Source organism: Cricetulus griseus, chromosome 7, assembly GCF_003668045.3.
Source record: "Cricetulus griseus strain 17A/GY chromosome 7, alternate assembly CriGri-PICRH-1.0, whole genome shotgun sequence".
Lineage (NCBI taxonomy): Eukaryota > Metazoa > Chordata > Mammalia > Rodentia > Cricetidae > Cricetulus > Cricetulus griseus.
Window position 1 is genome coordinate 14,392,422 of NC_048600.1, and position 26,563 is coordinate 14,418,984.

A 26,563-nucleotide genomic window follows, 5' to 3' on the forward strand; every position below is an offset into this window, starting at 1 on the left:
ATGTTGTACTCTAGGCATTGCATAATTCACTATGTATATTTCTTATTTGTTCTGTCAGATATCTGGCAGCACATCATGTGTCTTAAACCTTCCTGGTCTTAACCATGCAATATCATTTTGTTATAATTCTTTCAAGTCAAATATTTAAAAAGAAGACATTAGGCAATATATATTTTTCAGGAGTCGTCTCTAGGTTGTTTCTCAAATTGAACTTCATTGTTCTTCTTACATGAGATGTCTGAACCAACAATTTTCATCTTTCTCCTTAACTAACATAAACTAGTCATTGGGCTTGTAGAAGACATGAGTTTGGCTCCCAGTATCCATGTTGGGCAGCTCACAGTGCCTATAACTCCATCACTAGAGGATCTGATGCTGCTTTTGGCCTCCATGGACACTGCCCTCATATGTGTACACACACGCACACACACATGCACATGAACACACACCTTTTTTTCTTTTTTTAATAGAGTACTGGCTGCTCTTTAGAGGACCCAGGTTTGATAACTAGCACTCTCATGGCACCTCACAACTATCTGTAACCTCATTCCAGGGGACGCCACACCCACTTCTGTCCCCTGTGAGCACTAGTTATTGCATGCATGTAAAACATAAAATTTAAAATGTACTCATAGTGTTAAACTTTACAGAGCATAAAGATATGCCGTGATTTCAGTATAGTTAGTCTCAGGCTATATAAAACAGATAATGATGACATAGTATTCCACAGGGAAATCTTCAAAGTCCCTCTTGTACAGATAAGCATGGGTAAAACAATGGAAGAATTTTGAAGTGGAAATGGCTTTATTGTCTTCAGTTTAAATTTTTCACAACTTTCCACCATGTCGTATTGTTATTATTCACCTTCAAGTTTACCTTAGGACCATAGATACGACTGAGAGCCTTGGGACCTTATTCTAATTGATAGCATGATTTATTCATGACTTCCTGCTTCTTTAATTACTTCTATATATCAAACAATGAGAAGTAATATATACTAATACTCGCCCCTTCCCCGTCCTATCATCCTACACTAGAACTTTCTGAGGAAATAAACTGAAAAGGGAGACTGTTTGCAGGACAACTCCAAAGAGAAGATCCTCCCCTAAAGTGTTTGGTCACAGTTCTTAACAGGTAGCAGCATATGATCTGGGGAAGGAGTGGTGCTTGATATCAACTCTGATAACACAATTTTTCCTTGTCAATTTTTCCCTAGTATCATCTAGACTGTCACAGCCATCCTCTCCCCAGTCAGGCTGCCCATCACCCACCATTCCAGCAAGTAAAGTCATTTCTCCGTCACAGAAGCACAGCAAAAAGGCATTGAAGCAGGTAAGCATTAAGTCTGTGTTTATCAGAAGAATAATCTCTCCAACTAAAAGCAAAGCCAGGGCTGTTAACAGAGAAGCCGTGTGTGTGTCTGTGTGTGTGTGTGTGTGTGTGTGTGTGTGTGTGTGTGTGTGTGTGTGTGGGGGGGGTGCGTGCGTGCATGTGTGTGTGTATGTGTTGACCATATGTATATATACAAGTTTCCATGTCTATTGGCACACAGATGTGGGTGCATGTTCATGTTTCCACACTTTATATACATGAGTATTTGTGTGTTATACATGTTTCCATGACTGTGGACACACTGATGTTGGTGCATGTTAATGTCTCTACACTTTATATTTCTTAGCATGTGTGTATGTACATGTTTCCATGACAATGGACACACAAATGTGGGTACACGTTCATGTCTCCACACCTTATATCCAAATTTCTAAGATTTGGAAGAGTGAATTTTTTTTTGTTTGCTTGTGTTATGTGATGTGTTGCGTGTGTATATGTCTTCGCATACACATGGAGGTCAGAACAACTTTTAGGAGTCACTCTGATATTGAGGTTTGAAGATTGGTCCCTTTACCTACTGAGCCCTCTTTTCTTTTTTCTTTTTCTTTCTTTTTTTTTTTTTTTTTTGTTCTTCCGTGACAGGGTTTCTCTGTGTAGCTTTGAAGCCTATCCTGGCCCTCGCTCTGTATACCAGGCTGGCCTCGAACTCACAGAGATCCGCCTGCGTCTATCTCCCGAGTGTTGGGATTAAAGGCTGTGCCACCAACGTCCGGTCCCTCTTTCTTTTTAAATGGTCATTCTAAATAAGATCATATTAACTCTATTAATTAAGATCCTCTTAAGGGCTGGAGAGATGGTTCAGGGGTTAAGAGCACTGACTGTTCTTCCAGAGGTCCTGAGTTCAATTTTCAGCAACCACATGGTGGCTCACACCACCTTAAATGAGATCTGGTGCCCTCTGCTGGCATGCAGCCAGAAGACTGTATACATAATAAAAAATAAATAAAATCTTTAAAAAAAAAAAGAACCTCTTAGAAATAAAAAGGACCTAAAGCCAGGTGGTGGTGGCGTCTCACGCACGCCTTTAATTCCAGCACTCCCGAGGCAGAGGGATGTGGGTCTCTTGGAGGCCAGCATGGTCTACAAGAGTGAGTTCCAGGGCAGCTAGGGCTGTTACACAGAAAAACCCTGTCTCTAAAAAACTCAAAGTTTCGGGGAATAAAGACTGTCATTTGGGCAAATCTCTTTACTCTTACTCAAGGTAATTCAAATACTTTTTAAAATGAACCATCTGTGTGGCTGGATAGATGGCTCAGAGGTTAAGAGCACTGATTGCTCTTCCAGAGGTCCTGAGTTCAATTCCCAGCAACCACATGGTGGCTCACAACCATCCGTTATGAGATCTGGTGCCCTCTTCTGGTGTGCAGATATACATGGATACATAAGAAATAAAAAATCTTAAAACAAAAAACAAACAAACAAACAAAAAAAACGAACCATCTGTGAAGTATAAATAATACAGATATTTGCCTTTTCTCATAGAATCAATACATATTGAACTCATACTGGTACATGACTTAGAATTCTGCTTTCAGAAATGATAGAAGTGTGTAATTCTCTAACTAGAAAACTGTAAATTCCTTGCCTTACTGCTGACTTTAAGTTCTGGGGGTATATACAGTTATATATAATGGAATAAGCTTGGGTCTCTCCCCAATGTACCCAAATTCTATAGGTCATTTAGACCTTGAGTCAGTTTTATTAAGTTTAGGGTGTTGTTTGTATTGAATAGATGTCAGAATAAGTTATCGCCATAACTGATGTCACTCACTTACTGAAAAGCAGTTTGCTTGTTTCTTACTGCCAGTTTTTCTTTATAGGCCCTAAAACAGCAACAACAGAAGAAGCAGCAGCAGCAGCAGCAATGCAGGGCAAGCATGTCCATCTCCAATCAACACCTCTCTCTCAAGACCGTCAAAGCAGCCAGTGACACTCTACCTGCCAAACCTGGTAGGCAGTTTGACTATTCTTCCCTCCCCAGTGGAATTTTCTGTTTCCTAACATATTTGTACTTTTGATGTTGTAAATTTTTATACTGTATTGTTTTTTTTAAATTGCTATTTTTTCTAGCATAACCTTTCTGCTGCTACAAAACTGATATAAATTGTAGGATAAGGTCTGATGGTCATGGCACACGCCTTTAACCTCAGCACTGAGAGGCGGAATCAAGCATATCTCTGAATTCAAGGCCAGCCTGGTCTATATAGAGCTTGCTCTAGGACCACAAAGCTACACAGAGAAACCCAGTCTCAAAAAACAAAACAAAAAGCAAAAACAACAAAATCTAGGATAAATAGGAGATATTTTAATATAAAATTACCATGTAGTTGATTAAAAGTACAGGATTGACATTTGGAAGCCTATATTCATTAACTTTATAAATCTGTTGTTTCCAAAGTCAAAGTGACCTTTGTCTCTGCTGGTGCATATGTGTGTGTACATACATGTTAAGGTCAGAAGATAGCCTCATGTCATTCCCCTGTACCATCTGTGTTCTGTTGGCTTTGTTTTTTATATCATTTTAGACAGTCTCTCTCACTGGCCTGTGATTTGTGGGTCTAGGGTAAACTGGCTGACCAGCAAACTTCAGGAATCCTCCTGTCTCCACTTCCTGCACTGGGATTGCAAGTGTGCTGTACTGACTTTGGCTCTTTATGGGGTTTCTGAGGATCCAACTTAGGTCCTTATGCAAACTTATGCAACAAGTACTTTTTTGACTTTGCCATCTATGCAGCCCCAAAGTGAGCTCTTTACCAATGTTCTCATTTAAAATATGAAGATGGGGCTGGAGAATGGCTCAGTCATTAATAATATGTACCGATCTGATTCCATCTTCTGGTATCTCTAGGTACTGGGCATACAGGTCCGGCAATAACATACATGCAGAAGAAAACTCACACATAAAATCAAAATGAAAAGTGAAAGATTAAGTATGCAGGCTTTTTAGAAATGTATACTCTTTAGTTTCCATTGATATGTTTCATGGACTGTATATGTTGTTTCTTGCTTTGTTTTTAACTTTGTTTTGCCATAGATTTTGTTTTTCATTTTATAATTCAATTGAATACTATAAGCTGATTTTAGGAACTGCCATGAAAGTCAAAGGCCTAAGTCTTACACATGTTTTCATTTTTATTAGAAAAAATTTATTAGCTGGGCGTTGGTGGCGCACGCCTTTAATCCCAGCACTCGGGAGGCAGAGGCAGGTGGATCTGTGTGAGTTTGAGGCCAGCCTGGTCTACAGAGCAAGTGCCAGGATAGGCTCCTAAGCTACATAGAGAAACCCTGTCTCGAAAAACAAAAACAAAAAAACAAAAAAAAAAAAAAGAAAAGAAAATTTGCTACTGGAAATAAATGATGTGAGAGAAGAAGTAAGAGATTTTATTTCACAAAGCACTCAAGGGGCCTGCATTTCTTCACTTACAATTTCTGTAGTTACCTTGGAATAATGGTTTGACTTGAATAATGGTTTGATGTTTTTATTTTTTAAATTATTATATTTGTTGGGGTGTGGGGCTTACTTGAGGGAGTCAGTTTTCTCCGACTATAGATAGTCTGCCTCACTGTCTTGCTTACTCCTTGCTTATGAGTCTTGGTATCATCCATCATCATATTTTTCCCTTAGCGCTATGGGAAGGAAAGCAATCTGATGGACAGTCGAGCAGTCCCCAGAACTCAAACTCCAACTTTTCTTCTTCAGTGAAAGTGGACAGTTCTCTTCTAGGCTTGGGGAAGAAGTCTTTTCAGAGATCTGACAGACTCCACACAAGTAAGTTAGTTTATAAAGACTTCTGTTTTCAGTGCAATGATGTGTACACAGTATGTTTAAAATTCGTCAGCTACTGACTTGAGTTTAATGTATAATTTGAATTTTATTTTAAAAAGCCAGGTGTGGTTTCTTCTTCCTTCCTTCCTCCCTTTACTTGAGGTACTGCACGACAAGCTATGGTTATGACTAAAACTGTGAAAGGAGAGCCAAATGTTAAATTATTATTTTCTAAATTTTGTAGGACAAATGAAAAGGACTAAATGTGCTGACATCGATGTTGAGACACCCGACTCCATTCTGGTTAATACTAATCTTCGAGCACTTATTAACAAGCACACCTTTTCAGTTCTCCCTGGAGACTGCCAACAGCGCCTGCTTTTACTGCTTCCAGAGGTGGATCGACAGGTGGGTCATGTCACACATGAGCGGTTTTCTAAATGAATGAGGCTTCTGGCATTCATCACCTTTAGAACTTCATAAGGTTTTGTTTTTTTAAGATAGTATCTCATGTATTCTACTCAGGACTTAACTTACTATGTAAGGTTTACTTCTGAGTGTTGGGTTACAGGTATGGGTCACCATGTATTTGTATATGTGTTGCTAGAGATAAAATCCAGGGCTTATTTTTGCTAGGCAAGCACTCAGCTGAGTTACATGCCTAATTCTCAAAATTGTAAAAGGCTCTTTTTATGTATTCCTATAAATGTGTGGTATTATTGGTACTGTTGTATGATTTTCCTTGGAAAGCTATGAAGAAACATACCAGATAAAGTACCACTAATCAACAAAAGAAAAACCAAACCAAACAAACATAAAATACTATGAAAGGAAGGTGTTTTCCTTGTATGTAGTAACAGACTTTCTTCCCTTGTTTATAGGAAGAGATTCATAAGGTAAACTGCACAAGTCATTTTAGCTAATTGACTACATAGTCAAAATGAAGTCTTTCTTGTTCTGAAATCTTTGTTTGTTTGTTTTGTTTTGTTGTTGAGACAGGGTTTCTCTTTGTAGCACTGGCTGTTCTGCAATTTGCCCTGTAGATCAAGCTGGCCTCAAACATAGTTCCTCAAGTCTCAGAAAAAAGTCTGTTTTCTCTGAGACTTGCTTTGATACCAGTTTCTTAGTGCTATAATCAGCATATGTGATTGGTCATGTGCTTTTGGATAATTGAGATAATTGGTATTCTTGTAGCAAGCAATAGGGACTAAAGGAGAGCTATTCTCGGTGACTGCAGAACCTGTCCTGGAACTCCCTCTGTAGACCAGACTGGCCTGGCAATTCAGAGATCCACCTGTCTCTGCCTCCTGAGTGCTGGGATTAAAGGCATGTGCCACTATCTCCTGGCTCCAGCATGGTTTTTTAAAGGACCTGGTTGACATCATGGCTGCTCTTTTCTGTATGTGTCCTATGTTTTGTGTTGTTCCCATCCTCCAAGTGGAAGTGTTGGGGGAATCATAAGCTAGAAATAATATATGAAACATAACTAATAACCTATTTGTGCAATTCTGATACTGTTTTCTGAGAAGCATTGATGACCCTTTCTGTCTTCTGATAGAAGATTGCCACATGTAGTTTATTGTGGTAGTGGTTTTAAAGATACTCTTTAATTTTATGAGTGTTTTACATGTGTATGTGCAATATATGTGTACGTGATGCCTAAGGTGGCCCGAAGAGGATCCTGTATCTCCTGGAACTATAATTATGATGGCTAAAGCTGCCATGTGAGTTCTGGGGGCCAAACCTGTGTCCTCTGCAAGAGCAAAAAGTAGTCTTAACCACTACCCATCTCCGTCTTATCTCCTGCCATGTGAAACCCCCCCCCCCCTCGGTTTCTCCATTTAACAGCTCTGACTGTCCTGAAATTAACTCTGTAGGCCAGGCTGGCCTTCAACTCACAGAGATCCTCCTGCCTCTGCCTCCCAGGTGCTGGAATTAAAAGTGTGCACCTGCACACCCACACCCACCTATCATCCTCATCCCCGGCGCCATGTGTACCTTTAATAAAAGGAGCCCTAAAAGTTTTCTAGTTGAAATTCTCCCAGATGGCAATCCTACAGGTTTTTTTTTTTTGCTTATTTATTTGTGTTTTTCTGTAGGAAGCTAGTTGGCCAGTCTTTGAGCTATGGGTATAAGTAATGAGAGAGATACTGAGAAGACACAGTTTTAATTAAGTGAACTTGTAGCTGAAGTTACCATGTGTTCAATGTGGATGTTTATGTTGAGAATGCTATAAACAAAATTTGTTGTTGTTGTTATTTTGTTTCTTTTTGTTTTTTCAAGACAAAATTTCTTTGTGTGGCTTTGCAGCCTGTCCTAGAGCTAGTTCTGTAGGCCTGGCTGGCCTTGAATTCACAGAGATCTGCCTGCCTCTGCTTCTCAAGTGCTCGAATTAAAGGCAGGGGCCATGACTGCCAGGCTTGTAAACAAAGTATTTTCGAACATGATTTGAGTGGCACTTTTTAAAAATAGTATTTTAAATAAGAGTTAGATTTTTTTTAAAGAAAGATAGAAAAATTCAGATCTTTAAATGTTTAGATTTTTTTTTTCCCATTTAATAATTGTCCCATGGCCTGTGGTTTAGTGGGTAAAATGATTGGCCATTAAGCCTGACAACCTGAGTTCAATCCTTGTACTCAGCATCTCTGAGTTTGAGACAGCTTGACTGTTACACAGAGAAATCCTGTCTTGAATCTGCACACCCATCCCCCCACCCCCACCCCCATCCCCCACCCCCCACCCCGCAAAAAAAAAAAAAAGGAAGAAAATGATAAGTACAGCTAGACAACGTGGCACATTTCTTTAATCCCAGCAGTTAGGAGACAGACCTCTGTGAGTTCGAGACCAGCCCGTGCTGTATAGTAATAACTTGTTGCAAACAAATAAAACAGTAAAAGTACTAGTGCATTCATCTCTGCCAGGATGTTTGTTGCAGCTTTATTAATTATGGGAAGACATTGGTCACAAAGTACTTGTTTATCATTAGGAAATATGTTTACCATTATTTGGAACAGATCATATAATGAATGAATTATATATGAAATAATGAATATGCAGCAATTTCAGAGAAGCTAAACATATGCCAGTTGACTTGAATAGACTTTCACAGTGTACTCTGTGAGAAAACTAAAGTTACAGTGTGTTATATATAATTTGGTCCCAATTCTGTAAAGAAAATAATAAACTCTGCTAAGAAGAAACTACACATGGATTTAAGTATCATTCAGTGAGCATTATTTTTTTATTATTGTGGAATGGAGCTGAAAGCAGAGAATGGAAAAGTGATATGGGAGAGGTTTTCTTTTATTTAAGGAGAAACTCGTATTATGGTTTAAAGAAAATAGTAAATGAGCTAGCCATGTTTGGGTGAGTCTCTGTCTGTGTCTCTCTCTCTGTCTGTCTGTCTCTCTCTCTCTCTCTCTCTCTCTCTCTCTCTCTCTCTCTCTCTCTCTCTCATGTGACAGGGTTTCCTCTGTAGCCTAGGCTGTCCTGTAATTCACTCTGTAGACCAGGCTAGCCTTGAATTCACAGAGATTACTTGCCTCTGCTTCCTGAGTGCTGAGATGCCATGTTTTTATGGGATGGACTGTGCATACATTCTCTTGTAACATGAAATAAATGTCATCACACCCTTTGTTTGAACATTTTCTTTGGCTTGCTCTTTGACCTAGGTTGGTCCAGATGGTTTGATGAAATTGAATGGTTCAGCCCTTAACAATGAGTTCTTCACTTCTGCAGCTCAAGGCTGGAAGGAAAGGCTCTCAGAAGGTAAATATTCTGCCCTGTGGCTCCCACTATCTGTGTGCCTATGTACTGGAACAGTCAGGTCTGTCTAGAGGAACAGAACTTATAGAATGAATGTCTACAACGGGGGTTAGGATGGTTTTCTGGGGTCCAGCTAATTAATCTATCTACCAATGGAAGGTCCAAGAATTCATTAGTTTTTCATTATATGCCAGAATCCCAAAGTAGGCTATAATGCCAGTGAAGGGATGGACTTTCCACAAGCACAAGCACAAACTTAGAGTGAAAGCTTCCTTCTCCCATGTCCTTTATATAGGCTGCCACCAAAAGGTGTGGCCCAGATTAAAGGTGGGTCTTCCCACATCAAATGAGTTAAGAAAAAAATAAAAAAATTCTTCACAGTTGTGCCCAGCCACTTGGGGTTTAGTTAATTCCAAATGTAGTCAAGTTGACAACCAAGAACAGCCTTTATAGTGAAGGTCAAGAAGTTTCCTAAACATAGCTTTTCTGTCCTGTGTGAAGTGTTTTGACAGACACCTATCTATAGCCCCTTGATTGAGTCCAGTTGAGAAACAAAAACATACATTTTTTTAGTTGTGAGCCATTTCTTTAGTACTGTTTTAAGGTTTCAATGCACCATTTCTAACCTCTCTGATTCAGTATTGTAGTGTACTGTCAGCTCCAGTGTGAAGGACAGGAAGGGAAAAGCTGAGTACACATACTATAGAATCCACTCTTTTTAAGTGATGGAACTCGCTCTGTAGACCAGGCTGACCTGGAACTCAAAGAGATCACCTGCTGCTGCTTCCAGAGTACTGGGATTTAAGGTGTGTGCCACTGCTGTCTGGCTCTGGAATCATTTATTTAGTTATTGTCTTAGTTACTTTTCTATTGCCCTGACAAAACATCATGACCAAGACGTCTTACAAAAAAAAAAAAAAAAGCATTTAATTGGCATCTTACAGTTTCAGATCGATTATGCCTAGGAGGATTATCAGAAACAGGCAGATCTCTGAGTTTGAAGCCAGCCTGGTCTACAGAGCAAGTTCCAGGGCTACACAGAAACTCTGGTGGAGGTGGGGTGGGGAGAAAAGGCCTCAAGCACAGTTTTCTCTGAAGAAACCCAACTTTGGAATGGCAAGATATTCAGTGGCATTATTTACTGAAAGCATGATTGCCACTGCTCTAATTAGCATTGGGACTTGGAGAATGGAGCTGATAAATGAGGAGGTCTGAAGTCTCATGCAATAGCCAGTTTTAGTCATAGCATCAGACAGTTTATAGTCTAAGGATAAAGAGGAGTCACATGGGAGGCCGGACGTTGGTGGCGCACGCCTTTAATCCCAGCACTCGGAAGCAGAGGCAGGCGGATCTCTGTGAGTTCGAGGCCAGCCTGGTCTCCAGAGCAGTGCCAGGACATGCTCCAAAGCTACACAGAGAAACCTTGTTTCAAAAAAACAAACAAACAAAAAAAAAAAAAAAAAAAGAGGAGAAGTCACATGGGCAAGCTGCATGTGGCAGGCAAGCTGAATACAGCCAATTTTAATGACTAATCTGAAGTAAACTCACTCTACTACACCTGAGAGGGACACAAAAGCATAATCCAAGAACAACTTGTGCTTTTGAAGAAACTGAGGTCACAAGACTTGTTTTCTTGGAGTTTGCTCACAAGTATTGAGAATTCTCCTCACATGACTCCATTCTTAGACTATGTTCCAACATACATTTATTACTTTCATTCCATTAGGAAATAAACTAAAAATTTGAGGTTAGAGGTAAAAAGAAAATTGTATGGTATATGATGTTTGTAATTGGAAGAAGATACTTTTGCACACACCTGGAGAACAAGTGTTGTGTACCTTAGCTGCATATTGAAAACTAAAGGGTAGTATGTGACTGCCTGGACTCCACCTAGTGGCGTTTCTGTCTCCAGTCTGGCTAGGTTCTTTGGGAGGCTTGTTGTGTTGACATGATAGTATTCATGAATAATGGCTTTCTGTTTGTGTCATTGTGTTGATGCCTCGTAGGTGAATTTACCCCTGAAATGCAGGTGAGAATTCGGCAAGAGATTGAGAAGGAGAAGAAAGTAGAGCCATGGAAGGAACAATTCTTTGAAAGCTACTATGGTGAGAGGTAAGAGAAGGCAGACTCTCTAGTCCAGATATTAATCCTCCACATGTCATGTGATGCCTCCAGGTTTTGACCTTACTAGATAGTCTAGTGTCTAGTTTCCTGTAATTTTTATCACATTATTTTTGTGTGTGGGGGGGCACTTTTTGAGACAGGGTTTCTCTGGCTTTGGAGGCTGTCCTTGAACTTGCTCTGTAGACCAGTATGGCCTTGAACTCACATAGATCCACCTGCCTGTCCCTCCTGAGTGCTGGGATTAGAGACATGCATCAATACTTCCTGGCCACATTAATTCTTTTTCATTCAGAACACTGACAGAATTTTATCACTCATAATCCTGGTTCCTAAACTTCCATCATTGGCAGAGTAGGTTCCTTTCACTTAAAAAAAATGGATTGGGAGTTTTTCTTCTCTTTTTAATCTAAAGTCTTTCCTTTTAACAGATTGGCTTCTGGTAATTTCATGAGCTAGAATAATATTTGAGAGTTCTGTCTAACATGTAACTTACTCAAAACCAGTCGGAAATCCTAAGAATCATATAATGTGGGCCATTATACCAAGCATGTAATTAAAATCCTTTCCTCTGTGACTGGGAGATGTGCATAACTAAATCAAGACACAGATTTTGTTTTTAAAGGGCTGGTGTGTGAAATAATTTTTTTTGGGGGGGGGGGTGCATTTCGAGACAGGGTTTCTCTGTGGCTTTGGAACCTGTCCTGGAACTAGCTCTTGTAGACCAGGCTGGTCTTGAACTCACAGATATCCGCCCGCCTCTGCCTCCCGAGTGCTGGGATTAAAGGTATGCACCACCACCATCTAGCAATAATTTTTTTTTTAACAACCAAAAATCAAATCAAAATGAAATTGTACCAGAGACATTTAATTGTTAACAGAGCCACTTGGTTTGAATAGGATTGTGCATTCTAACCCCTCTCTGTTAGTGTCTCTTTACATACCAGTGAAAGCCAATCAGAGGACTCTATTGATCATAGACTGAGAATAAGGGCTTTTTTTTGGCCCCAAGTAGTGTTCATTGATTCCCTTCCTTCTTAGTCACTTAAGATAGACCCTACTGAAAATAAGAATCTCAAATGCTAGCCCAGCCATGGTGGCGCACACCTCTAAAGCCAGGACTCAGGAGGCAGGCAGATCTCTGAGCTTGACACCAACCTGATCTACAGGATTCAGGACAGCCAGGGCTACAAAGAGAATAACCCTGGCTAGAAAAAAAAACCAAAAAGTCTGAAATGCTGATTTTCCTGTAGTAAGCTATTAGATTGGTGGTGAGTGTATTATTGTAAGTTAGAGTGATTCTGTGGGTTGCGTGTGCTGCAGTGTGCTTTTGGAGACCAGAAGACAGCTTTTGGGAGTTGGTTCTCTCTACCATGTGAGCTCCCTGCTTTGAACCTAGGTGATCAGGGAAGCATCCTTTTCTTCTGAGACAGACATCTTCTGGCCCTAGATAGACTGTTTTTTGGTTTTTTGTTAACTAATTCTTTTAAGGTGAGAGGGTTTAATTGATTGTTGCTTAGAAAAAGAAGAGGAAGAAAGGAAGGAAGGCAGGCAGGCATTAAGAAGACTAACTGGTGTCACTTTTTGCCAGGCCATGCTGTGCACGTCACAGCTGACTTTTACTTCTGGATAGCTCAGCAGTGGCATCCTCAGAACTTTGGATCTGGCCTGAGTGTGATATCAACAGGCTCTCTACAAACTCACTCCTGGTTTGAGCTTCTGAAGAGCATTAATAACTTTGCTGCTGTCTTCTCAGGTTCGCTCTGAAGGCTTGGGTCAGGCTTTCCACAAACACTAATGAACAGAATTGATCACAGTTCTTGTGGGTAGCCTGAGACTCTCTAGATAATGTGGCTCCTATAGAAACAGAACTGGCAGTAACAGCTACCACTATCGAACTTTTACTGTGTGCCAAGTGAGAACTTCACCTGGAGTAACTTCATCATAGCAAGGTGCAGAAGCCTAAGTCAGTCAGTATCTTGTCTACAATTGTTACCAGAGCCAGAATTTAAATTTAATTATTTTGGCTCAGGAGTTCTACAGAAAATTCTATGTGTCTGGGGTTTCCTAGTTGCTGATGTAGTCTACTTTTCTTATGTATTAAGTAATGTGGACTGTTTCCCAACTAACAACATTTCCTTCAATTTTTTAGTTCTGGGTTAAGCCTTGAAGATTCACAGAAATTGACAGCTTCCCCTAGCGATTCCAAAGTAAAGAAAACCCCAGCTGAGCCACCAAAATCCATATTTCCTTCAGAGTCCTCTCCTGTCAGAATCATCCCAGTAGTTCCCCAGTCAGAGTGTAAAGAAGAAGCAGTGCAAATACCATCACCATTCAGAAAAGAAGAAAGCCAAGATGAGGCACGACCAAACTCTAAATCCCCAGAACCCGGCCTTGAGTCAGCCAGCAACACAAATGAGCTTAACACCATGAAGTCTGTCAAGTGCCCTAAGGATGAGGGGCTCTTAGAGCAGAAGCCAGTTGTCTGTGCTGAACAAGAGTCTGAGAAAGAAAATCATGTCACCACAACTTCTAATTATAACAAAAGTGAGAACCAAGAAGTGTCAGCTACATCCCCAAGCAAATCTAAAAATGCTGGGTTAGAAAAACCTGTAACAAAGCTTGATGCAGAAGCAGGTTCACTGGACCCCGATGTGAAGATGCCTCCTGCAACTCTTACTGATCAGATCCCAGAAAGTCTCAAAAGGAAATCATCTCTTATCCAAGAAGAGACCACTAGCAGCTGGGAGAAAAGACCACGTATCACTGAGAATCACCAGCACCAGCAGCCATTTCAGGTCTCACAACAGCCCTTTCTTAATAGAGGGGACAGGGTCCAAGTGCGAAAAGTACCACCTCTCAAGGTAAGATAGTGGTTGTACCTACTAAGTTTCATAACTTGTGCTATTAACATAGAAACAGTAGCATATATTTAATATACATATAACTGTGGTATTATAGAGATAGTAATAACCAGACTTTAGAACTGCACCCTTCCCCCCCTTCAATTTCTTCCTTGATACTTGAATAAGGAGTCTGAGTATGCAAGCCACTCCATCCCCTGACACTCTTCTTTGAGGCAAAGTCTCAATACATAACTCAGACTGGCATTGAATTCTCAGGCTTTCTGTTGCTGCTTCTTGAGAGTGAATTACTTACCCAAAACTTTTCTTTAGTTAATGTCAATCACAGAGGAATTCATATGTTGTTATTGTTTTTTTGTTTTTTATTTTTGTTTTATGTTTTTCTAGGGTCTCACTGTGTAGGTAGTCCTGGCTGTGCTAGAACTAGTTTTATAGACCATGCTAGCCTTGAACTCACAGAGATCCACCTGCCTCTGCCTCTGCCTCTCGAGTACTGGGATTAAAGGTTTGGGCCTCCACCTCCTGGCTCAGAAATGAATTCTAGACCTAGGAACCATATTACATTTTGGTTTACTCCATAATGGTTCTACACTGAACACTTGAATCCACTCTGATCAGATTAATAGTTTCTCCTTGAGAGGATTTTGTCAGAAGTCGTTTAATTCTTTTACTTTGTACCCTGTCTAGCTTTTTATAGACAGAGTGTAATATAATTTATAACAGAATATAATGTTTTAGGTGTTTGTTTCTACATGCATATAATATCAGCACTGGAAAGATAATGAATTTGCTAGCTCACCGAGGCCTTGTCTCATAACAACAACAACAAAAAAACTATAAATAAATCTGAATTTTAGTATAAATGTTACAACTTGATGTATTTTGTTTGTTTCATGTTATATTTAAAGTAAAACATCAAGCTGGGGGGTGGTGGGGCATTTTCTTTAATTCCAGCACTCAAGAAATAGAGGCGGGCAAATCTCTGAGTTCAAGGCCAACCTGGTCTACAGGGAATTACAGCACAGCTGAGGCCACACAGAGAAACCCTGTCTCTTAAAAAAAATAAATAAATAAAATACAAGAATCTAATGACTTTGCTATGTGTCCACTTAGTTTTGTTATCCCTTCCACCATAGAATGGTTTATATTCTTAAAAGCAAAATATAACATCTCATTAATGCTTCATGAACACAAAAAGAATTGAAATTTAAAAGTAAGAAAACTTTTTTAACTGCTTTGCTTAATTTCAATATGTTAATACTGATGGCTTTTAAGTTATCGTATATTATGTTAGGTAAGGTGACACTCTCAGTGTTATGAGCCTGGTGTAATGACACATTATCTGTAATTCCCGTACTTGGGAGGATCACAAGTTTGAGGACATCCTTGGTCTACAATAACATACACTCCATACATGCATATACCCCCAAAAAGAAAGTGAGAGAGAGAGAGAGAGTGTGTGTGTGTGTGTGTGTGTGTATACACACCTAGTACTGTATGGCCTTATGCTTAAATTACCTAACTAAGGTCATTTTTCCCCCAAATAAATTTCTTGCTTTTTATTTTAATGTCTTATCTATTTTTCTCCCATAGTCGCTTCTCTATATTAACAAGAGTCAATAATTGCTTCTTTTTCCTCCATGCCTCTTCTAAGCTACCATGTGCTGAGTAAAAATGCTGTCTAAGCTTTGACAACCAAGTATTAAGCATACTTCTGTTTGTTTTGTTATATATATAATATATTTTGGGGGGGCGGGGGTTTGAGACAGGGTTTCTCTTTGTGGCCTTGAACTCAGAGATCCTCCTGCCTCTACCTCTCAAGTGCTGGGATTAAAGGTGTGTACACCACTGTCCATCTAAACAAACTTAACTTTTTAAGTGCATGAATTTTGTGATAACTGTTACAAAATATCACTTTGATTTCTAAAGAGAATTGATTTTTAATAATTATGACTTTCTGAGTAACAAAAAATAGTGACTTCACAATTTATAATTGAAGAATTTATAGAAACATGGCATAATTTTCTTGGAGTTTAATCACTTAATTTTTTGAAATTAAATGCTCTAGAAAGTTAACAATTTTTCCTTCTTTAGACTGAGCCAGATACTGAAAAGGTCCATATCTGAATACACTGTAGTAATTTCCTTAACTTCTAAAGTTTTATTTAGGACAGGGATCAGATTGTTTTATGATGTAGAAAATCAGTGGCTTCAGTTGAGCATAATGACACATGGTTTTATGTTTAATAGCAGAGGCAGGTGGATGGATCTCTGTGTGTTCCAGGATAGCTAAAAGTACATAGTGAGACTGTCTAAAATAAATAAATAAATAAATAAATAAATAAATAAATAAATAAATAAATATCAATGGTTTAACAGTCAGTAGTTTATTACAAATTTTTTTTCTTTACTACAATACTCATTTTTCTAGCCACTCTGATTCATAAATTGGGTGATTAGACCCAAAAATACATGCATTTTAAAAAGTTTACACAAATAAGGGCAGTATTTACCAAAGGGTGAAAATTCCTGGCAGACATTATGTATGTGATCCCTTATGTGGGTAGACAGAGTAGGGTTGAACCCTCAACACATGTGTATTCTTAGTCATAGAGCAACCATGTATTTCATGGGTGCATTGTGCCCATCTGCTCTAGTTAGATCTGAAATTGATCTCTGCTCCCCTCCCCTCCTTTTTTCAGATCCCAGTCTCCAGAATCTCCCCGATGCTGTTTTCTACATCGCAGGTCTCTCCCAGGGCTCGTTTTCCAATCTCCATCACTAGTCCTTACAGAACAGGAGCCAGAACTCTGGCAGACATCAAAGCAAAAGCCCAGTTGGTCAAAGCACAAAGGGCAGCAGCCGCAGCAGCCGCTGCAGCTGCTGCAGCCGCCTCAGTTGGAGGGACCATCCCAGGACCTGGCCCTGGGGGTGGACACAGTCCACAAGAGGGTGGAGAGAGAAAAACTGCTAGAGGAGGGAGTCCATGCTCAGACAGAGCCAGTACAACTGGAAAGGGTCCCACACTGGAACTGGCAGGAACTGGAAGCAGGGGAGGTACGAGAGAGCTTTTACCCTGTGGCCCCCAACTTGAGACCAATACACCAAGCCAAGCACAGCCTCCTGGTGTCTTTGGAGCACAACTACAGCAAAACTCCTCCGTGCCTACAGCACTTGCCATCAGTGGAACATGCACAAACACCCCATTACCAGCCCACCTAGAGAAATCAAACAGTGAAAAACTGAACTCCCCTAAGGCAACATCCACAGTACCCTCTCCTTGCCACTCTCAAGACCCAAGTAGTTGCAGACAGGAGAAAGCTTCTTGTCCAGAAGGACCTGCTCTGATCTCAAGAGCTTCACCTGTTTGTTTTATAGTTGATGGCACAGTTGAGCCCAAAGCAGGCTCTAATAAGAATGCACCAAAGCCTTCAGCCTCAGCAAAGGTAGCTGCTTCTGCTCGACTGGATATGACTCCCCACCCTGTAACATCCTTATTGACAACGGCCAGTTTAGAAAAACTCTCTGTGCCCCAGGTCAGTGGAACTGCACTATCTACTGGATCAGCTTCATCCTCAAGCACTTTGCCAGCAGCTTCTAGCCTTAAAACCCCAGGAACTTCTGCATATATAAATGGACCCATTTCAAGACCAAGTTCTAGTATCCCTGCTAATAACCCTTTAGTTACTCAGCTGCTCCAGGGCAAAGATGTTCCCATGGAGCAAATTCTGCCTAAACCTCTCACCAAAGTTGAAATGAAAACAGTCCCACTGACTACAAAAGAGGAGAAGGGGATAGGAGCATTCCCTGGTACCAATGTAATGGAAAGTAACACCAGAGAGGAAGTTAATGGCAGGCAGGCCTATTTGGCCATCCAGCAGTTGTGGAAACCCTTTCAGAGTAAGCAGCTTTCCCAGGTCCCAAGGCCAGTCTTCGAAGCTAAGGACCTGAGGGACTCTTGCATTGACACTCACCAATACCCAGAAGGACTAAGTAAAACAGCTCAAGATCAGCTTTTTCAGACCTTTATCCAGGGGTCTCAGAGGCTTTCATTTGTGCCACCCTCTCAGTTTGACTTTGCTCACTCAGGTTTCCAGTTGGAAGAAGTAGCCACAAGCCAGAAATTCATGTTGGGCTGTCCTGGCAGAAGGACATCCAAGCCTGCAATGGCGGGTCACTATTTACTTAATATTTCTACCTATGGCAGGGGTTCAGAGAGCGTTAGGAGGACCCATTCTGTAAATCTTGAGGAACGATTTTGTCTAAGTAGCCCCACTGAAGATGTGAAAATGGGATATGCAGATTGTAAAAACACAACTGGAGACAGCAGCAGCAGCAAAGAAGATGAAACTGATGAAGAGAATGTGAGTGATGAGCAGAAGCCTGTGTCAGTGAAGGAGGAGCCCTGGGATGCTCAAAGCTCTGGCAAGCATCCCCACAGTGGGGAAACTGTGTCCTCCGGTGATTGTTTAGCTAGCAAGAATGGTAAAGCTGAGGCACCAACGAGTGAGCAAATCACTTTAGGCAAGGAGAATTACATATTCTCTAGAGGCCAAACATTTGATGAAAAGACCCTAGCCAGAGATTTTATTCAGGCAGCACATAAACAAATGGCTCATGCTGTGAGAGCTAAGACAGTATGTAGCAGCCCCGAGCTTTTCAATTCTACTGCTCTTTCTCTCCCTGCAGACAGTCCCACGCATCAGCCTCTGCTCCTTCCACCACTGCAAACCCCCAAATTGTATGGAAGCCCCACACAGATAGGGCCAAGTTATAGAGGCATGATCAATGTCTCCACCTCATCAGACATGGACCATAGCTCTGCTGTACCAGGTAGCCAGGTATCTAGCAATGTAGGGGATGTAATGTCATTTTCAGTGACTGTCACTACCATCCCTGCTAGCCAAGCTATGAATCCCAGCAGCCATGGCCAGACAATTCCTGTTCAGGCCTTTCCTGATGAGAACAGCATCGAGGACGCGCCCTCAAAATGTTACTGCCGGTTGAAAGCCATGATCATGTGCAAAGGATGTGGAGCTTTCTGTCACGATGATTGCATTGGCCCCTCCAAACTGTGTGTCTCCTGCCTCGTCGTTCGGTAATAAGACTACAACGTATGTAAAGGAGGGAAGGGTAGGTGTAACCAGATGTGTTCTTGCACCCTTTTGAAATCACAGAAATAAAGTTTCAGTTGTCTCAAGAGACGTTAATCAGGAATGCAGAATGCAGGTCTTCATATTTACAGGAAGCGCACCTTGTATAGTAAGTCTGAGTCAAGTAGGACTATGAATTGGTGACAAGTTTGCACTTAAAAATCATGTAAATATGTCACATTTTGTTTTAACATTGTTTTCCAAGTATTTAGGTAATGATGTGTTAACTTTACATTCAGATTTATGTTCCATTTCTTTTGGCTCTGAAATAGTTGTGTGGTATGCATGATGAAAGGAAGCTGTCTGCCTCTGACCTTTCCCAGGCTCAGGAAAGGGAAAAAGTGGTCAGGAAGTGAGTGACCATCATGCTGATTATGTCCTCACAGGCTGGCTGCAGGTCCTTCACAGATAGCATGCCTTTGTGGGATTTAGATTTGGGGTTTACTCATTCCTTTGCTTTAGGCGGAACCATTCTAAGAGGAATTTTTAAAAAGATATTCACATCCCAGACGGTGTTTTTGATCCTGACAGTCCTGACTTAGCTTTTGGCTTCCATGAATCAGTACTGTTGTCAAGCCGAGCTCTGCTGTTGCCTTGACAGTGGATGCTATTTAAGAAGGGTCTGCCTCTAAAGGACTCCTGTAGTCATTCTAGTCTGTGCATTCTAGTTCCAGCAATAATACATCCTGACACTGCATCATTCATGGGCTCCCACAAACATGTCTGAACTACAAGTGTAAAATAAAATGCACAAACACAGTGGTGTGTGTGTGTGTGTGTGTGTGTGTGTGTGTGTGTGTGTGTGTGTGTGTGTGTGTGTGTGTGAGAGGGAGAGGGAGAGGGAGAGAGGAAGAGAGAAGTTTGTCTTGTTGGCAAAGGGGAATGAAACTGAAGAAGTTTAACTGAAACTTAGCTTGAGGAATTTGGAAGAGTGATTTTAACACTGGACACAAAGTATTTTCTTTTCCTATTCTCTCTCAAACCATTTCAGGTAGAAATGCTCTTTAGTGGGACCTCTTTTCTGCTTTGACATCCAGGCATGAGAGATGGATGCAGTGATCTTATGCCATCCTACATGTTTACATCCACACACGGAGAAAGAAGACAGTTTGCTGTTTTAGAAGTGAGTCTGCTACTCTAGAATTTCTGCTGTCTGGAGAGCCAAGATGCCTGATGTGAAAGGGCATTATGAGTGACTAATCGAATAGCTGGCTGTGAAATTTTACAGTTTTTCTTTCCTTTTGATTATTATTCTTAAAATTCTTCTCCCAATACTCTGGAGGCAGATGCAGGCTGATCTCTAAGTTCCAAGGCCAGCTTGGTCTTTGTGATGAGTTTCAGGACAGCCAGGGTATATAAAGAAACAGTGTCTCCAAAAACCTAGATAAATTTTAAAAAAGTCTGTTTAAAAACAAAACAAAAAAAAAAACCTTCTGTAGTTGATGGACATGGTGACTCACACTTTTAATTGCAGTACTTGGGAGGCAGAGTCAGGCAGATCTCAGAGAGTTCAAGGCTAGTCTGGTCTACATAGCAAGTTCCAGGGCACACAGTGAGACACTGTCTTTAAAACAATACAAAGAACTAGAGACAAACTTTAAGCAAATACTACTTAAGTCACAGTTAAAGACAGTTAAGGAAAACAGTTCACCAGAATTTAGTATCAAATACTCAAGTGTGTTTTGTTTGATTTCAAGTCTCCTAATCTGAAGTGTGTGATGTAATATTGCAGCCCAGTACAGTTTAGTTTCAAAAGCTACTCATAAAACTCAGGACAGTTCAACCCTGTTAATTACATCACAGGTAAGGAGACAATACTTTGTTTTGTCTGCCTTGTGCTCATCCCTGGGCATCCAGCTTCTTGCATCACACACATGTGCTTCCTCAGTCCTTGCTCCAAACTCTGAAACTCATGTTTCATTTTTCTTTCCTGCTCTTGTGGCCCTAAACAATAACAGGCTCAAATTCTGTGTTCCAGAACCAGTCAAGACAGTAAGATGTCTTTCCATCTTACCTTTATTCCAGTAAATTTACAGCTAAGAGAAAGAAAGGCTGCAAGGATTTAGGGTTAAGGACTGTGTATGTTCTGAAGTGAAGGACCAGTAGGAAATAGAAGCCAGGGTTCTGCTCCCAAACCTTCAGGACCTTGGGTAGTCCCCATGGGACCTTAGAAGACCCACATCTGAGTAGTCTCCTTGTCTAGCCTGCTGGAAGAGGGTGAGTGATGCAGAATGGACCTGTTGCTGACTGTCAGTGACTAGTTTGTATTGGGGAAAGTAATTTTTCTACTTTCTACCTTGCTTACTAGAAAGGTTTTCTCCATGGTTTTGTTAATGTGAGAATGGTTGGATATTAGGGACTGTCTGGTCCATTTAAAAAGGAAACCAGCTAATTTGCATTCTTCTATTCCAAAAGCAGAACTTGCCAGCTAGGCACACTGCCTCAGGCTTGACAAGAAACAAATTAAGTATGAATCTATTTAAATGGTTTGTTTTAAAACATGGTTTCAGATAGAAGAGGAACGTTCATCTTATAAATGAACAGAAAAAAATTTCTGTGGCCCTTTAAGTTGAATTTGGTACTCTAGTACCTGTTAACACACTTTTTAGCTATTTTACCTTTAAATTAACTCTGAAATGGTTCAGTAAGTGTTAAGTTTATTCTTTGGGCTCTAGGTGGCAATTTCCAGTGAGCTTTAAATATCATTCCTGATCCACATGCCAGTGTGTCCCCTCCAGCCTTCACTGAAGTCACTTCTGCAAGAAGTTCTCTGGGAGAATATTTGTGATATGTCATCTCAGGGTAATTCTCAAGTGTTCTGAGTTGCCTAAATAGAACACTCCCTGAATTATAAAGGATTTTTTTAAATCAGAATTCTTTATCCTATTAGTTAGGGAGGGGGCACAAATAACCCGGAGTTGTTTGCCCTGCTTCAGTTCCTTAATCCCTGTGCCCAAGACACAGGGTTCTATGTAGCATTTCTTAAGAGTAAGAGCTGGCAAATGAGGAGCTTTTCTTGGGCGTGGCAAGGCTGCACTTCCCTGGGTATAAAGATGTGGATATTTGAGAGCCTGTCTCAAATGTAGATTAACAGCCAAAGGACGACCTCACTGTCTTCCAGGTGAAGGTGCGATGTCCTGCACGGAACAGGCCCATCAGTTACCATTCTAATTGCTCCATACTGCCTTCCTCCACTTTAGAAAATCTTAATGAGCTCTTTGGTTAAATGGTTCATTAGAATGAGAGACTTCCTCTGGTCATTATACTGCTATTTGTTTTAGAGCTCATTGCTAATGAGCAGTGTCAGTTGTTTTCTCTCTGACTTCACATCATAACAAGAAGGAAGCTTCCCATTGCATCACAACAGTATGTGCTAAGTGGAAAGCTTGGCCATGGGTAGTTTGTAGCTCAATTTATAGAACAGTCCAAAGAGACTTTGCAAAAACATGATGACAGGCAGGGACCTTTTCCTATGTGTTTCAATACCTACATACCTATTGAACAAAACAGTAGGTAAACATTTCCTAAAGTTGAAGCAATAGCTTCATAGAGTCTTGGTTACTTTATTTTTTTTAATGCTTTACATTTGATACAACTATTAAAGATCAATTTTAAAATAACTTTCCAGTAATATATTTTAAGTAATATATATTTTAATATCTATGTAAAAAGTGACAGTGGAAGACGGAATTTCTCATATGTGGTATGTTTAATGTAGGATCTCACTGTTAAGGCACAAATTATTTCAAAGGAGTTACTCTAAAAACACTCAGATTATTTCCCCCCCCCAAAAAAAAGAAAAGAAAAATGCAATAAGGGGAATGATTTGGGGGCTTTATTTTTTATTTTAAAAGAAAATAGACTTATTTACCACAAGCTATTTTTCCCTCTCTGATGATAAGGTTTGTACAGACTGGTTTGGTAAATTCCAAATTTTTGTGTCATTTGCCTTTTTAAAGGAATTGTTAACATTGGAATTGAGGGTATGTACAGAGAAGTTGGTGTCGACGCCATTTAATAAGTCATATTTTTTCACAAATAAGGAAAAATCATTTTAATAAGAATTTTAAGTATTTGCAATAAATATATGTATATAGATTGTATGTATTCATATATTATTTTTCATTTTATTATTAAGTAAAAGATAATTAAAAGTGAAATTTAAAACCTTGTAGTTTTTTGGTGAATCTTGAGATCTGACATCTGGATGTGACATGGGGAAGGGCCCTCAAATAGTTGCCTTAAACAGTTATGGTAAGGTCACCACAGACTGGGAAAGAGGAACTGAGGAACTTGACAGTAAGTCAGGATAGTGTATCTCAGAACTTAAGTAAAAATATTAAAACTTCATGGCTTATCTATCTTGTGTTTTCACCCTCATCTGTTCTTTCTCCTAACCACGTACTATCCCTGGAAGGGTGAGAAAAGCAGTAGTCTCTTGTAGAGTACCTGTGGTTTCTTCTAACACCAAGGGAGCTAAAGAGATGTTGGGGGAAACAGGCTTTTTTTGTATAGCAATTGATGCTTTGTTAGATATTGCTCCCACTACATACCAAGCCCTGGGGCTGTTGAAGAACTGGCCTCTTAAAGATAAAAAAGGCTTGTTTTCTGTTGCTCAGTCATTCTCCAAGGTGAGTTTCATAGCCAAATTCATGGCCTGCTTGACTGATGTAGGCAGGTCAAAAGCTTCATTCTGTGTCAGAGGAACATCTGTGCTTGATTAGGTTCTGTTTTCATGTAATTGTGAGGATGGCTTGTATCAAGAAGAGCATTTAGGGAAGTGAGTAGTGGCAGAATATTTGAATTTAATTATCTTTGGTATCACACCTGGATTACTGTTTTGGTGTTTCCCTGTGATACAAGCTCTAGGGAGTAGAGCAAGGCTCATCTGGAGATTTCCTGGCCAATTAAGCACCAGGTTCAGTGAGAAAAACCCTGTCTCAAAAATAAGGTGGAGAATCGAACTCTACATGTGTCCATGCAGGCAAGTATGCTTGAATACACTTGTGTGCACAAACAAAGGAAATTTTGTTAACTCAGGGAACATGTATCTGTGTCATAAAAGCAATGAAGGTGAGATATTTACATGTATTGTGGCCATTAAAATAATTCCCATTTTTATAGTGGTGCATATTGAGCTCAGTCCCATAGTCATGTGATATGGGACTCCATTTACTTCCAGAGTCTTGAAAACCTATGTTCATTGCATTTTACATTACTTTATCTCAATTGCTTTTCAGTCACATTGGACACTTCTCAGCTTTTATATACAAATCCTGTTACTTAAGTATTTATTGGGTGCTTATGTGCTCAGTGTGGCCAAAGTGCTCAATATACAAGGATAAGAAAAAATTCACCTAAACAGTTCTTCCTAAAATTGCAACCCTGCAGCACTGGCTGTAGATTTTAGTATTCAATTAATCAATGCTGTGTTTCCCAAAAGAAGTATAAGTGAATTGTAAATTAGAAACTTTGATCACTGAACAAAGCAGTAGTGACATGAAAAAAAGGCACTGCCACTGGGCCCCGTAAGGGGCCACATTAATAAGATGTACCTTTTGGGATCCTTGGAGTATAGAGAGGCAGGTTAAATAAACAGCTGGGGCACACACAGCTTTAGGGAAGTTTTAAATGTTGAGTTTCATATTCCTGCTGAGAAGAAACCGAGTCCCTTCATTTGAATTCTTGTGTCCTTGTTTTTTTCTCCATGATGGATGGATAGGATCACTTTAATAAGCAATCTCAATATTGTAGAATTGCCCTTAAGCTGCAGGATAAAAATGCACTTCAATCTCTTTTCCTTAGGTCCCAGTCCTAATTCTCTAGGACTTTCTGGGAGGTAAAAAGTCATGGTCAGAACTTGCTCTTGAATTTTCCTTACCTCTTTTCTTTAACAAGATGTTTGGGTTCACAACCTGATTTCTGTATGCCAAAAATAATCTGTATCCACGCTTCAAAGGGAGGCTCAGTGTATTTCACCAAGCTCTGTCCAGGACACTTGCTGCCCTTGGGACATCTCACAGAAGGAGTGAGTGAGTATTTCCCTATACAGTAGTTTCACCCTTCCCCCTAAGACTCCCCTGGGGAGTTCCCAGAAGGCTTTTAGAACAAGAAAAAGGAACCCTGAAAAGGCCAGATGGTCAGTTGTGGAGGCTGACTGTGACTAGATAGTGGCTTCTCCCCAGCTCAGTCTCGTTTCCCTTGTTCTCGACACTCAAAGAATCTGAGGGGTAGAAATAAAAATCAAAAGCTTGATTTTCATCTTCATTGCAAAACTTAAAGGATCTCTTGGGGAGAAGAAGGATAAACCCAAGATGGGGTTTTTTAATGGACTCCGGTAAAATTTCAGTTGAGTGCCTTAAGTCCTTTTAAAAGATCACAGGTTCATTAACATGAGTCACCATGAGTGTTGCATGGAAGTTGATTTGGGACATGGACTAAAATAATAGTTTTCTGTGAATAATGGCAGCTTTTGCCACAAGTCAGGGCTTTGGGCTATGTGTCTGTATCTGAACTTCATGAACCCTGTATTAGTCCAACTGAAGCCAACACTCAGTTTTATTAAGTTTAATCAAGATTCTTCTGAAGATGTTAGGATTTATTTCACACATAGCCTAGATCCTTCACATGGAATGTGTACGATATAAAATTACTTTAAAAACCAAAGTTTCATTTTTTCAGAAGACCTATAGTTTAGGACTGAAATTGGAGTTTCCCCTTCAAGTTAGCAATTCTTTTCCAGTCAGGTTTTCAGGGAGTATTAACATTTGAAGACTTCAGTAGTGACCCTGCTAAGCCCTGTATGTCATCACTTTAACATCTAAAATGGAGTTCTGCCAGAGTTCTGATCCATCACCAGTGGTCAGGGGAGGGGAGGAGGGTGTGGTCCCATGCCTGAAGTTCCCAGCAGTTGGCAGGTGAAGGCTGCAAGATGAGTCCAAGATCATCAACTATGACAAGTTCAGGACCAGACTGGGCTACTTGATACCCTTTCTCAAGAGGAAATGTCCTGGGCTGGGAATATGATGCTTAATCAAACTGTTCTTGGAAAAATGCATGACAATTCTTGAACACATGAAAGAGCTAGAGTACACAACAAATGAATCTCTACAAGTTAGAAAGCATCCTATAGCCGTAAGTACTTTAATGTGTTCTCAGAACTCCTAACTGGGTGAATTTCTACAGCACACTTTTCACCAGCAGCAGGAGAGTCAGAACAGAAGAGATGGGCTTAGCATTACTTGTTGACTGAAATCTTTGTGCATGTAGGCCTCAGTGCTTTGATACACACTATGCCTTTCAACTCCACACTATTGTCCGTTCCTTTCACTTTCTACTCTTTTATTGGTACTACAGAAGCTGTTCTTGAATGTATGATATGGTTCTGTCTTAATGACTTGTTGAATAAAGGCATAGAGTTTTACTCTTAATTGTTGTGCCTTTTCTTTCCTAAAGGAATGGAACACATGGTTCATGGCTTACTTGCTGCTGGTCTCTTCCTT

At 40.2% G+C, this 26,563-nt stretch overlaps 1 protein-coding gene across 5 annotated transcripts in view; it reads left to right on the forward strand.

The window, feature by feature from the left end:
- Asxl2 (ASXL transcriptional regulator 2) overlaps window positions 1–26,484 on the forward strand; it is a 72,429-nt gene extending 45,945 nt beyond the window's left edge. For 4 of the 5 annotated variants that reach the window (XM_027424534.2, XM_027424536.2, XM_027424537.2 and 1 more), the window contains 8 exons: window positions 1,217–1,332; window positions 3,213–3,342; window positions 5,018–5,161; window positions 5,403–5,566; window positions 8,830–8,926; window positions 10,930–11,035; window positions 13,197–13,908; window positions 16,611–23,228. In XM_027424534.2, coding sequence (XP_027280335.1) covers window positions 1,217–1,332; window positions 3,213–3,342; window positions 5,018–5,161; window positions 5,403–5,566; window positions 8,830–8,926; window positions 10,930–11,035; window positions 13,197–13,908; window positions 16,611–19,010 — 3,869 coding nt within the window. In that variant the 3' untranslated portion in view covers window positions 19,011–23,228. Of the gene's footprint in view, window positions 1–1,216; window positions 1,333–3,212; window positions 3,343–5,017; window positions 5,162–5,402; window positions 5,567–8,829; window positions 8,927–10,929; window positions 11,036–13,196; window positions 13,909–16,610 lie in introns of all 5 variants that reach the window. The other variant, XM_027424535.2, reaches the window with a different exon arrangement.
- The last annotated feature ends 79 nt before the right edge of the window (window positions 26,485–26,563 follow it).